General features: G+C 41.8%; 1 protein-coding gene across 1 annotated transcript in view; it reads left to right on the top strand.

The window, feature by feature from the left end:
- The first annotated feature begins 9,195 nt into the window (after positions 1-9,195).
- The window catches only part of mphosph6 (M-phase phosphoprotein 6), a 15,454-nt gene continuing 9,772 nt past the window's right edge, over positions 9,196-14,877 (top strand). Inside the window, exons 1-3 of the mRNA XM_039808535.1 lie at positions 9,196-9,243; positions 10,015-10,127; positions 13,750-13,840. Coding sequence (XP_039664469.1) covers positions 9,196-9,243; positions 10,015-10,127; positions 13,750-13,840 — 252 coding nt within the window. The remainder of the gene's footprint in view (positions 9,244-10,014; positions 10,128-13,749; positions 13,841-14,877) is intronic.

The raw sequence follows: 14,877 nt of genomic DNA, 5'->3' as shown, positions 1-14,877 counted from the left end.
ATCATTATGTCAATAAATCATCGGACTTAGCAAATATACATCACATATATCCCTATCATACATATATCGCTACTTATGTCAATATACAAATCACTATGCAAACACCACTTATACATTTATAATATTCATACACATATCAGTCTATAATTTATACGATCGCGTTATGGAAACATAGATATCATCGCATATTACAAATATCACGCAATACGCATATATATCATCCATATTTACGCACATATCATCACGCTATAATACGTATCATAATCGATACTTATCATATAGTATATATATATATATATATATATATATATATAATATATATATACTATATACTATATATATATAGTAAATATAGTATATATATATATATATATATACTATATATATATATAATATATATATATATAATATATATATATACTATATATATATATATATACTATATATATATAGTATATATATACTATATATATAATAATATCTATCGTGACATAAGTATCGCGATGATATCGTATCGTACATAAGTATCGCGATGATATCGTATCGTGATAGTATGCATGATAATGAATAGTATCGTAATATGAGGATATGTAGGATATCGTATCGTGACATAAGTAGCGCGATGATATCGTATCGTGACATAAGTAGCGCGATGATATCGTATCGTGACATAAGTAGCGCGATGATATCGTATCGTGAGGCCTCTGCTGATTCCCACCCCTACCGTCTCGTTTTCTAAGACATCAAAACACATCAATACATTTTGATCTGCTCCTCCGCAGTATCATATTTCTGCAACATTGATAATTTAACACACTTCTTAAACACATAGATGGACTTTGAAGTTTTAATTCTACGATCATATATATAGTATATAATTATTATAACTATGTTTTCTGGCGCATACAAGAAGTGCCTCTACTCAAAAGACCGAGACTCCTTGCGAATAGAACATGCGCAGAACACAAATCAATGTTCCTTTTGATGGAGATATGCTGATACTCGTTTACATGACCGAAATTTCGGGTTAGAAAAGGGGTAACCCAGGTAGCATATTCGGGTTTTTGCCGGTGTTTACATGGTCGTGCGCGACCGGGTTATTGGCTGCATGTAAACGTAGTCATGGATGTTTCCCATAAACATAAATATATTCTGATCTGGTTACAGCAGAGACGATGTCGGCAGTACTGACAGCAAAATAGGCTCCAGAATATTTCCTTCTGGATCGACAGGTGCAATGTTAGAAAATCGATAAAAATTACATCTATATATCTGCATTTATATCAAAACCTCGAGACTTTCAAACATCAACATGTCATTTATTAACATACCGTATTCGTGTCTAAATAACATACAGTACAGGCCAAAAGTTTGGACACACCTTCTCATTCAATGCGTTTCCTTTTTATTTTCATGACTATTTATATTGTAGATTCTCACTGAAGGCATCAAAACTATGAATGAACACATATGGAATTATGTACTTAACAAAAAAGTGTGAAATAACTGAAAACATGTCTTATATTTTAGATTCCGAACAATAGCCACCCTTTGCTTTTTGATAACTCTGCAAACCCTTGGTGTTCTCTCAATGAGCTTCATGAGGTAGTCACCTGAAATGGTTTTACCTTCACAGGTGTGCTTTGTCAGGGTTCATTAGTGGAAGTTTTTCCCTTATTAATAAAAAAGCAAAGGGTGGCTACTTTGAAGAATCTAAAATATAAGACATGTTTTCAGTTATTTCACACTTTTTTGTTAAGTACATAATTCCATATGTGTTCATTCATAGTTTTGATGCCTTCAGTGAGAATCTACAATGTAAATAGTCATGAAAATAAAAAGGAAACACATTGAATGAGAAGGTGTGTCCAAACTTTTGGCCTGTACTGTATAAACATCTTTTCTTATTCTATGTTGTCTGGAAACGCTTCCAACACGCCGGCGTGTCGCGTGAAAAATAGGCGCCGGTCCTATTTCTAGCAGCTCGAGCGGCGCCTGAGACGTGCGTGTCACGCAGGCAGCGTGTAAGCTCTAACCTGTTACCATGGTAGCCGAAATATAAACGGACACGCCACGCAGCCAGTGTGCAGGAGGCCTAACTGAAATGTAATGTTTAGTACCGTATTTTCCGGACTATAAGTGGCACTTTGTTTCCTACTTTGGCTGGTCCTGCGACTTATAGTCAGGTGCGACTTATATATCAAAATATATATAATTTAACATGTTTTTAAATGTTAATTCATACTGGAAACATCACCGTCTACAGCCGCGAGAGGGCGCTCTGGGCTTGGGACAACTAGAACGCTGCTGCTAAAGACAACTGAGAAATAAAAGAGATAACAAACTGCAGGTAGTAAAATATGCAGCCGAAAACGGTAATGGAGCAGCAGAAAGAAAGTTTGAAATGAAGGAGAAACTTGTGAGGGAGACTGGAGAACAGGTGACTCTTACTGCAGTGAAGAAATCAGAGAAAGCTAATCGGCTAATCGGCTAATGGCGGGCTGAGAGCGAGATGGCCAGAGCTGGAGGAAGGAGTCGGGAGGGGCTGGCCAACGGTGCAGCTACGTCTCCACGCCTTTTAATCCATCCACGCTCCACGCCCTGGTAGCTAGCTGCTCTGGGTGCTGTTGTGTAGTTCAATAACTGTTAATGTGTTACGGTAACATACTGGACACCTACTGTATTCAGCCTGGTGTTCTGGGTGCTGTTGTGTAGTTGACAGATGGCTGATTTTGGTCTTGGATTTTGTGAAATAAATTTCTAAATAAATGCGACTTATAGTCCGATGCGACTTATGTTTTTTTCCTCTTCATGATGCATTTTTTGACTGATGCGACTTATACTCCGGAGCGACTTATAGTCCAGAAAATACGGTAAGTAGTAGTGAGTAGATTGGGATGTTTAAATAATAATTTTATATAATCCAGTGAATTAAATGCCTGCAAATCAAAGTACTTCATCACATCGATATCAAAGCTGTAAATCCAATACTGCCATAAAAATGTTGTCCTCATGGTTTCGCCAAGGGGAATTACTAGAGGGTGGGAATCCCCAGAGGCCTCACGATACGATATCATCACGATACTTATGTCACGATACGATATCATCACGATACTTATGTCACGATACGATATTATTGTGATTTTAAATACATTGCAATATTCTGCGATATATTGCAATGTATTTACCTTTTTTCCAACTTCTATTTTTTCCCCATTCATTAAGGAAAACTTATCAAATAAACACTATAATTATTACCACTACAAAAACACAACACATATACATTATAACACACACACATAAAACACAGGACAAAATGAGGGAGCACACAGCACCAAAGGAAGAGGGTACGAGGGGACGAGATACCCAAAAAACACAAATGAATCACAACCCTAAACAATAAAGAAAAGGATAACCAGGAGAAACGAAGACCCAGAAAACCAATAGGAAAACCAGGAACCGAGTAGGAACCATGAGTAGGAAACCCAGGAGCCCAGTAGGCGACACCAACACAAACACACACACACACACACACACACAAATGAAGAGACACTGGAATATGGAGGATATGATCATGAACACAACCAGGAAGGAAACGAACCCAGAAACCAGGAAACCCAGGAAAACCACAGGAAACGCAGGAAACCCAGAAAGAACGAAACCCAGGACCCAGTAAAAAGGAACCCCAGAACCAACCCCAAAAACCCAAAGAGCCCCAGGAGGAACCCCAGGAAACCCAGGAAACGCAGAACTGAGAACCCAAAGGAAACCCCAAAACCAGGAAACCCAGGAAAACCCCAGGAAACCGAGAACCCCAGGAAACCGAACCCCAGGAAACCCGAGGTGGAAACCCCAGGAAACCAAGACGAAACGGAAACGAACCCAATGGAATGGAAGGGGAGAGAAAGATCGTCATGGAAGAACCTGGAAGAGGCAACGAGAGTGGATCCCCTGGGGTAGACACGGAGGGGAGCCCCGAAGGTGACTGTGGAATTAGCCCCCACAGGAAGACGAGGGAAAAGGAGACCGAACATAGCGGCGGAGAGAGTATAAAGGAGTGGTTATCCGTAGTCCAAACCATAGGTCCATTTATAACAAATAGTGGTCTATCCTAGTCTAACCACAAGTCCATTTATAACAAATAGTGGTCTATCCTAGTCTAACCAGGTCCATTTATAACAAATAGTGGTCTATCCTAGTCCAACCACAGGTCCATTTATAACAAATAGTGGTCTATCCTAGTCTAACCACAGGTCCATTTATAACAAATAGTGGTCTATCCTAGTCCAACCACAGGTCCATTTATAACAAATAGTGGTCTATCCTAGTCCAACCACAGGTCCATTTATAACAAATAGTGGTCTATCCTAGTCTAACCACAGGCCATTTTACAAATAGTGGTCATCTAGTCTAACCACAGGCCCATTTATATAAATAGTGGTCTATCCTAGTCCAACCACAGGTCCATTTATAACAAATAGTGGTCTATCCTAGTCTAACCACAGGTCCATTTATAACAAATAGTGGTCTATCCTAGTCTAACCACAGGTCCATTTATAACAAATAGTGGTCTATCCTAGTCTAACCACAGGCCCATTTATAACAAATAGTGGTCTATCCTAGTCTAATCACAGGTCCATTTATAACAAATAGTGGTCTATCCTAGTCTAACCACAGGCCCATTTATAACAAATAGTGGTCTATCCTAGTCTAACCACAGGCCCATATATAACAAATAGTGGTCTATCCTAGTCTAATCACAGATCCATTTATAACAAATAGTGGTCTATCCTAGTCTAATCACAGATCCATTTATAACAAATAGTGGTCTATCCTAGTCTAACCACAGATCCATTTATAACAAATAGTGGTCTATCCTAGTCTAATCACAGATCCATTTATAACAAATAGTGGTCTATCCTAGTCTAACCACAGGTCCATTTATAACAAATAGTGGTCTATCCTAGTCTAACCACAGGTCCATTTATAACAAATAGTGGTCTATCCTAGTCTAACCACAGGTCCGTTTATAACAAATAGTGGTCTATCCTAGTCTAACCACAGGTCCATTTATAACAAATAGTGGTCTATCCTAGTCCAACCACAGGTCCATTTATAACAAATAGTGGTCTATCCTAGTCTAACCACAGGTCCATTTATAACAAATAGTGGTCTATCCTAGTCTAACCACAGGCCCATTTATAACAAATAGTGGTCTATCCTAGTCCAACCACAGGTCCATTTATAACAAATAGTGGTCTATCCTAGTCCAACCACAGGTCCATTTATAACAAATAGTGGTCTATCCTAGTCTAACCACAGGCCCATTTATAACAAATAGTGGTCTATCCTAGTCTAACCACAGGTCCATTTATAACAAATAGTGGTCTATCCTAGTCTAACCACAGGCCCATTTATAACAAATAGTGGTCTATCCTAGTCTAACCACAGGTCCATTTATAACAAATAGTGGTCTATCCTAGTCCAACCACAGGTCCATTTATAACAAATAGTGGTCTATCCTAGTCTAACCACAGGTCCATTTATAACAAATAGTGGTCTATCCTAGTCCAACCACAGGCCCATTTATAACAAATAGTGGTCTATCCTAGTCTAACCACAGGCCCATTTATAACAAATAGTGGTCTATCCTAGTCCAACCACAGGCCCATTTATAACAAATAGTGGTCTATCCTAGTCCAACCACAGGCCCATTTATAACAAATAGTGGTCTATCCTAGTCTAACCACAGGTCCATTTATAACAAATAGTGGTCTATCCTAGTCTAACCACAGGTCCATTTATAACAAATAGTGGTCTATCCTAGTCTAACCACAGGCCCATTTATAACAAATAGTGGTCTATCCTAGTCCAACCACAGGCCCATTTATAACAAATAGTGGTCTATCCTAGTCTAACCACAGGTCCATTTATAACAAATAGTGGTCTATCCTAGTCTAACCACAGGTCCATTTATAACAAATAGTGGCCTATCTTAGTCTTCCCTAACAGACAGTTCTTGTTGATAGCTATCCCTGATATTTTAGATCAGGGATCTTCAATAGGGGATCCGTGACCCCCTATTGAGACCTAGGGGGTCCTCACAGTCAATGCAGGGGGGACCTCCAAATTATGGTTAATTTTTGAAAGTCTTTTTCAGAAATGAAAAAGTCTCAACATGAAGCCAACGTATTCTTAGCAAATATAAATCCACCACTTGATGATAGGCTCGCTGGCCTCTAGGTAAAACAGCCATCCACGTATACAGTTAATCCTAAAGATTCACTGTGCCACATGTTTATGTTTTAAAATTTAAAAAAAATGGATTTATAAAATCATGCCAACAATTATAATGCTATTTTAAAAGCTTAGTATTCTATGCAAGAAAAGGTACTGTGTGTATAAAGGCTTTTAGGCCACCCACACGTTACTGTAGGCCCAGTTTAATATACAACTTCTTTCTCTACAGGATGTAGTAGGGGGTCCTCACAAACTCACAAACTCAAGAATCAGTCTCTCCTACTGATTCTACTGTCTCTCTCTCTCTTACTGATTCTACTGTCTCTCTCTCTCTCTTACTGATTCTACTGTCTCTCCCCTCTCTGTCTCTCTCTCCTACTGATTCTACTGTCTCTCTCTCTCTTACTGATTCTACTGTCTCTCTCTCTCTCTCTTACTGATTCTACTGTCTCTCCCCCTCTCTGTCTCTCTCTCCTACTGATTCTACTGTCTCTCTCTCTCTTACTGATTCTACTGTCTCTCCCCCTCTCTGTCTCTCTCTCCTACTGATTCTACTGTCTCTCTCTCTCTTACTGATTCTACTGTCTCTCTCTCTCTCTTACTGATTCTGCCTCTTTCCCCTCTGTCTCTCTCTCTCCCTACTGATTCTAACTGTCTCTCTCTCTCTCTTACTGATTCTACTGTCTCTCCCTCTCTCTCTCTCTCCTACTGATTCTACTGTCTCTCTCTCTTACTGATTCTACTGTCTCTCTCTCTCTTACTGATTCTACTGTCTCTCCCCCTCTCTCTCTCTCTCTCCTACTGATTCTACTGTCTCTCTTTCTTACTGATTCTACTGTCTCTCCCCCTCTCTCTCTCTCTCTCTCTCCTACTGATTCTACTGTCTCTCTCTCTTACTGATTCTACTGTCTCTCTCTCTCTTACTGATTCTACTGTCTCTCCCCCTCTCTCTCTCTCTCTCCTACTGATTCTACTGTCTCTCTCTCTCTCTCTCTAACTGATTCTACTGTCTCTCCCCCTCTCTGTCTCTCTCTCTTACTGATTCTACTGTCTCTCTCTCTCCTACTGATTCTACTGTCTCCCCCTCTCTCTCTTACTGATTCTACTGTCTCTCTCTCTCCTACTGATTCTACTGTCTCTCTCTCTCTCTTACTGATTCTACTGTCTCTCTCTCTCTTACTGATTCTACTGTCTCTCTCTCTTACTGATTCTACTCTCTCTCTCTCTTACTGATTCTACTGTCTCTCCCCCTCTCTCTCTTACTGATTCTACTGTCTCTCCCCCTCTCTCTGTCTCTCTTACAGATTATACTGTCTCTCTCTCTCTCTCACTGATTCTACTGTCTCTCTTACTGATTCTACTGTCTCTCTCTCTCTCTCTGGTTCTCTGTCTCTCTCTCTCTCTCTCTCACTGATTCTACTGTCTCTCTCTCTCTTACTGATTCTACTGTCTCTCTCTCTCTCTCTCTCTTACTGATTCTACTGTCTCTCTCTCTGTCTCTCTTACTGATTCTAACGTGTCTCTCTCTTCTCTCTTACTGATTCTACTGCTCTCTCTCTCTCTTACTGATCTCTACTGTCTCTCCCCTCCTCTCTGTCTCTCTTTACTGATTCTACTGAGTACATGCAACTAATCCAGCTTACTCGAGCCATCCATTATTCTCATTCCCTATCCTTCTGCTGTCCCCTTCCTGTCAGTCCATTCCTTCCCTGTCCCTATCCATTCCATTCTCTTCCACTATTCCTTCTCTCAGTCCCCTTCTTCCTTCTATTCCATTCTTCTTTATACTATCCATTCTCTCTTCTTTGTCCCTATCCTTCTCTTCTTTCATACTGTCCCTATCCTTCCTTCCCTCTCTTCTTCCTAGTCCCTTCCTTAAGGTGTCTCTCTTATGCCTGTCTAGTCCCTGTCCTTATTCCAGATTATTATTATATTCTTTTATACTATCTAGTCCCTATCCTTTATAATTACAAGATTATATTCTTTATACTGTCTAGTCTATCATTTATATTGGGTCTCATATTTAACATGCTGTCCATTCTATCCTTTATATTCACAGATTATATATTCTTGTCTTTTCATCTACAGGTCCCTGTCTGTGGATAAAAGTGAATCTCAGAGGAGGACTATGTTTGTCCTTCCTGTTTCTGCATCCTCCATCTGCATAACAAACCACAATTCTAAAACTGTTTCACTGTGAAGAGACACCTAACACAGAACCACACACATATACACACCACACACTAACACACATATACTGAACACACACATACACAATAACACACACAGACAAACACACACTGCTGAACATATATATATATATATATATATATATATATATATATATATATATATATATATATATATATATATATCACTCTCTCTTTAATGTGTCTTCTGTGTGTCAGTGAAGAGTGGATATCTGCAGAGGAACAATGTTTGACGGCTTCACTGTTTCCGTCCTCCAGGCAGAAAACACAGAGAAACACGCAGTGCACAGGCTGTTTCCTGGAAATGCACTGGGCACATGCACACACACACACAGAAACACACAGACACACAAATACACTGACACACACACATACACACAGACTAACACACATACTGTATACACACACACACGCACACAGAAACACACACAGACAAACACACTAACACACATATACACACACACACACACATATACACATAGACAAACATCTACACACACACACACACACACACACACACACACACACAGATAAGGGTGAAAAAACGGTAGTTAGCCTTTAAACATCAATGATATCAGAGGTAGATTAGCCGGACTGTTGACTGATAAAAGCTGCTCGACGTTCGGCTGCTTCTGTCTGACTTTCCACAGCAGCTGCGTGGACCCGCTGCGCGTGCGTTTAGCCTGAGCTAGCCCGTTTTTTCATGTAGTTTAGTTTGGTTAGTTGTCTCTAAAACGGTTTAATAATGGCGTCAGACTCCGTCAAACTCTCTAAAAACCTCTTACGCATGAAGGTAGGTAAAGTAAAGGGAGATACTAGCCGTGTGTTAGCTAGCTTTAGCTCTCATTCCAGACTCCATTCAGAAATTAGACAATTATAGGTTTCCTGCTTTTACGTAAAGTTGTACTAAGGGCGAACTTGAACGTTATACATGTTTATGTAAAGGTTGATCCAGTTAATAATTCGGCATGTAATGTAGCTACTTAATGGCTTCTAAATTCAGCAAAATCAGCAGCTAACCTGACTCCCACTGTGTATTTTGTTGGACGTGTGCTATCACAGAATACCTCCAGTTTTGAGTGAGGTTCTGTAGATGTGAGGGACACGTTTTTAGCTGGTTTAATTTAAATAACCACATTGTTAGCCCCCCCACCAAAGTTGTTTCTGATTAAAGTGTGCAAAGCTAACAAACAAAAGGAGAGACTAACCGTTGGTTCGCTACCTTTAGCTCTCATTCCAGATTCCATTCAGAAATCAGACGATAATTGGTTTCCTGCTTTTTGGGAATCTCCAACTAATGGCATACTTTTACTTTGTACTTGTGTATGTAAAGTTGGATCCAGTTAATAATTCGGCATGTCATTTTAGCTACTTGATGGCTTTTTATTGAAATCAAAATCAGCAGCTAACCTGACTCCCACTGTGTATTTTGTTGGGCGTGTGCTACCACAGAATACCTACAGTTTTGAGTGAGGTTCTGTAGATGAGAGGGAAGCATGTTCAGCTGGGTTAAATAATTCCCCTGCCAGAGGTGGTGATTTTGAAGTGTGATGTGTTTGGGCAGTTCATGCAGAGAGGTCTGGACGCTGAGACGAAGAAGCAGCTGGAGGAAGACGAGAAGAGGATCATCAGTGATGAACACTGGTACCTGGATCTGCCAGAGCTGAAAGCTAAAGAGTACGTATCACGTTCAACATGCAGGGCTGACCCGGGGCAATCTGGGTGGGATGGGCAAATGCTAGGGACACACACACACACACACACACACACACACACACCCCACACCTCACACTACACACACACACACACACACACACACACACACACACACACACACTCACACACACACACACACACACACACACACTCACACCTACACACACACTACACACACACACACACACCACACAGAGACACCACACACACCACACCACACAGAGACACAACCACACACAATAGACACACACACAGAGAAACAACACAACACACAGAACACACACACACACACACACACACACACACACACAGACACACACACAGAGACACACAACACACACACACACATCACACAGACACACAACACACACACGACACACACACACACAACACTCACACAGAGACACACCACAGAACACACACACACACAGAGACACACACAGACACACACACACAAACACTAGAAAACACAGACACACACACACAGACACCACACAGAACACACAGAACACACACCGGCCCCACACTAATAGAGACACACACACACACACAGAGAACCACACAGACACACAACATACACACACACACACACATACACAGCACACACACACACACACACAACACAACACAGACACTCACACAGACACTCACACAGACACACACACAACACTCACACAACACACACACACACACACACAAGACACTCACACGACACTCACACCACACACAACACAACACACACACACACACACAACAACAACCTACCACCACACACACACACCTTACACCCACCTCCCAGCACACCACACAACACACACACACGCAACCCACCATCCACACACCCCCCAACCCCACCCCACCACCTCCATACACACACACCACACACACACACCACTCACACGCCCCACACCCCACCCCCCAAACACCCCCCACTCCCGACCAACAACACAAAAACACACAAGAACAAAAAGCCAACAAAGATAAGACACACACACACACACACACACAGAGACACACACACAGACACATCACAGACCTCACACAGACACTCACACGAGACACAGACACACACACCATACAAACAACAACACTACACACTCCACACACAGACACACACACTCATCACTCACCCAATAATAGACACACAACACACACACACACATCACACAGACACACACACACACACACAAGACACACACAGACACACACACACACATCATCATCACACACACACATCAACACACACACACATCAATAGAACAACACACACACCAAACTCACACACAACATTAACACACACACACAGAGACACACACATCATCACATAGAGACACACACAAACAACAACAGAGATACACAAACACACAACACACACACAATCAGAGACACACATAGACAGAGACACACACACAGACACACAGATACTACACACACACAGACACACACACAGACACTCACACACAAACTCACACTCACACAGAGACACACACCTCACACACACACACACACACACACACACACACACAGAGACACACACAGACACAAACACACACAGACACAAACACAGACACACACACAGACACACACACACAGACACTCACACACAGAGACACTCACACACACACACACACACACACACACAGAGACACAAACAACACACACACACACACACAGAGACACTCACACACACATCACACACACACAGAGACACACACCAACATAGAGACACAACACACACACACAGAGACTACGGACAGACAGGAACTACTACGCAACAAACACACAAACACACACATCACATCATCACATCACACACACACACACACATCACATACACACACAGACACATCACATCACACACACACAGAGACACACACAGACAGAGACACACACACACAGACACACAGAGATACACACACACACAGACACACACACAGAGACACAGACAGACAGAGACACACACACACAGACACACAGAGACACACACACAGACACACGCACACACACACAGACAAGCTAAGTTTCCATCCACTTGTCAATCAAATTATCTGAAATTCGGTAAAAAAAACTCGTGAATAAAGCTGAGTGTGAAAGTGTGTTTCCATCCAACGGCTCTAAAGCGAATAAAAACCTGTTGCGTAATGACGTCACGTGCTGTTTTGCGATTAAATTGGTATATCGGATTGATTTGAGACATTTTAAGGTGTTTCCGTTCATTTTCACACTGAAACATTAAAGCAAACATTTGCGAACAAAGTTTTGCCAGACAGAACTAGTTGTTAATATTAGAAGCCGAGGAAGCTCCGATGGGCCTTTGGCCGAGGATCTGATCCAGATCATCTAAAAGATTTGTTAGATTTTTGCTGTCTAAAATAGCCGTCATATTTTGCTCGTAAATTAAATTCAGGAAGTCTCTCGTCTCCTCGTTCGTCCACTTCCATCTGCCTTTGTTGACGCCTGTCATGTGTGCAGACAGAGAGGAAGTACTGGGAGGGAATGGACTACAACTTCTTCGTTTTGTGGCAGGTTGCAACCATAAAATGACCTAAAACTTAATCGCAATTCATAATTTATTCGGCATATAACGTTTCCATCAGCGTTTAAGCTTTTTTCATTCGATATCACTTAAAGGAACACGCCGACTTATTGGGACTTTATCTTATTCACTGTAACCCCCAGAGTTAGACTAGTCCATACATACCCTTCTCATCTCTTATTGGGACTTTATCTTATTCACTGTACCCCCAGAGTTAGACTAGTCCATACATACCCTTCTCATCTCTTATTGGGACTTTATCTTATTCACAGTACCCCCCAGAGTTAGACTAGTCCATACATACCCTTCTCATCTCTTATTGGGACTTTATCTTATTCACTGTACCCCCAGAGTTAGACTAGTCCATACATACCCTTCTCATCTCTTATTGGGACTTTATCTTATTCACTGTAACCCCCAGAGTTAGACTAGTCCATACAGACCCTTCTCATCTCTTATTGGGACTTTATCTTATTCACTGTAACCTCCAGAGTTAGACTAGTCCATACACACCCTTCTCATCTCTTATTGGGACTTTATCTTATTCACTGTAACCTCCAGAGTTAGACTAGTCCATACATACCCTTCTCATCTCTGTGTGTGCTGTAAAGCTGTCTGATGGCTCCAGCAGCATCAGCCCATCACAGATCCAGCAGGTAACTGGTTCCAGTAATCCTACTGCTCCCAATAAGTGACAAAATAACACCAACATGTTCCTGTTTACATGTGACACACAGCCATCTTCTAACAATAAACAAACCGGGAACTATATTCATTCTGCTAGTTGGGCGGAGTGATTTGCTTTGCAGGTAGCCTGTCTCACTCCGCCCAACTAGCAGAATGAATATAGTTCTATAGTTTGTTTATTGTTAGAAGATGGTGTCTCATGTTACGTTGTTTTTTGTACACGCTGTGACTCTACAAATCACAACATGTAAATTCGGATAAAAACGTGTGGATGGAAACATAGCTACGGACACACAGACAGACAACTCCTAACATCCTGGTCTCTGGGAGCTGTTGACTGAGCCTGTTCCCCCCTGTCAGGAACCTGATCGTGGAGGAGAAGAGTTTTGGGCCCTGTGAGGAGCTCCGGTACGGCCGCTTCTCCTTCAAAGGCTTCAACCCAGAAGTGGAGGTCAGTGTGTTATTTCTCCCCTTTCAGTGTTTAGTGTGTGGTACTGGCCCTTTAAATAGGTGTAACAGATGTTTCCGCTCAGTGTTTAGTGCGTGGTACTGGCCCTTTAAATAGGTGTGACAGATGTTTCCGCTCAGTGTTTAGTGCGTGGTACTGGCCCTTTAAATAGGTGTGACAGATGTTTCCGCTCAGTGTTTAGTGCGTGGTACTGGCCCTTTAAATAGGTGTGACAGATGTTTCCGCTCAGTGTTTAGTGCGTGGTACTGGCCCTTTAAATAGGTGTGACAGATGCTTCCGCTCAGTGTTTAGTGCGTGGTACTGGCCCTTTAAATAGGTGTGACAGATGTTTCCGCTCAGTGTTTAGTGTGTGGTACTGGCCCTTTAAATAGGTGTGACAGATGTTTCCGGACAGTGTTTAGTGCGTGGTATTGGCCCATTAAATAGGTGTGACAGATTTTCGCTCAGTGTTTAGTGCGTACGTGGTACTGGCCCCTTTAAATAGGTGTGACAGATGTTCCTCACTGTGTTAGTGTGTGGTACTGGCCCTTTAAATAGGTGTGACAGATGTTTCCGCTCAGTGTTTAGTGCGTGGTACTGGCCCTTTAAATAGGTGTGACAGATGTTTCCGCTCAGTGTTTAGTGTGTGGTACTGGCCCTTTAAATAGGTGTGACAGATGTTTCCGCTCAGTGTTTAGTGCGTGGTACTGGCCCTTTAAATAGGTGTGACAGATGTTTCCCCTCAGTGTTTAGTGTGTGGTACTGGCCCTTTAAATAGGTGTGACAGATGTTTCCGCTCAGTGTTTAGTGCGTGGTACTGGCCCTTTAAATAGGTGTGACAGATGCTTCCGCTCAGTGTTTAGTGCGTGGTACTGGCCCTTTAAATAGGTGTGACAGATGTTTCCGCTCAGTGTTTAGTGCGTGGTACTGGCCCTTTAAATAGGTGTAACAGATGTTTCCGCTCAGTGTTTAGTGCGTGGTACTGGCCCTTTAAATAGGTGTAACAGATGTTTCCGCTCAGTGTTTAGTGTGTGGTACTG

This window comes from Perca fluviatilis, chromosome 8, assembly GCF_010015445.1.
Source record: "Perca fluviatilis chromosome 8, GENO_Pfluv_1.0, whole genome shotgun sequence".
Lineage (NCBI taxonomy): Eukaryota > Metazoa > Chordata > Actinopteri > Perciformes > Percidae > Perca > Perca fluviatilis.
Note: the sequence above shows the minus strand (reverse complement) of the source record. Positions and strands in the feature narration are given on the sequence as shown.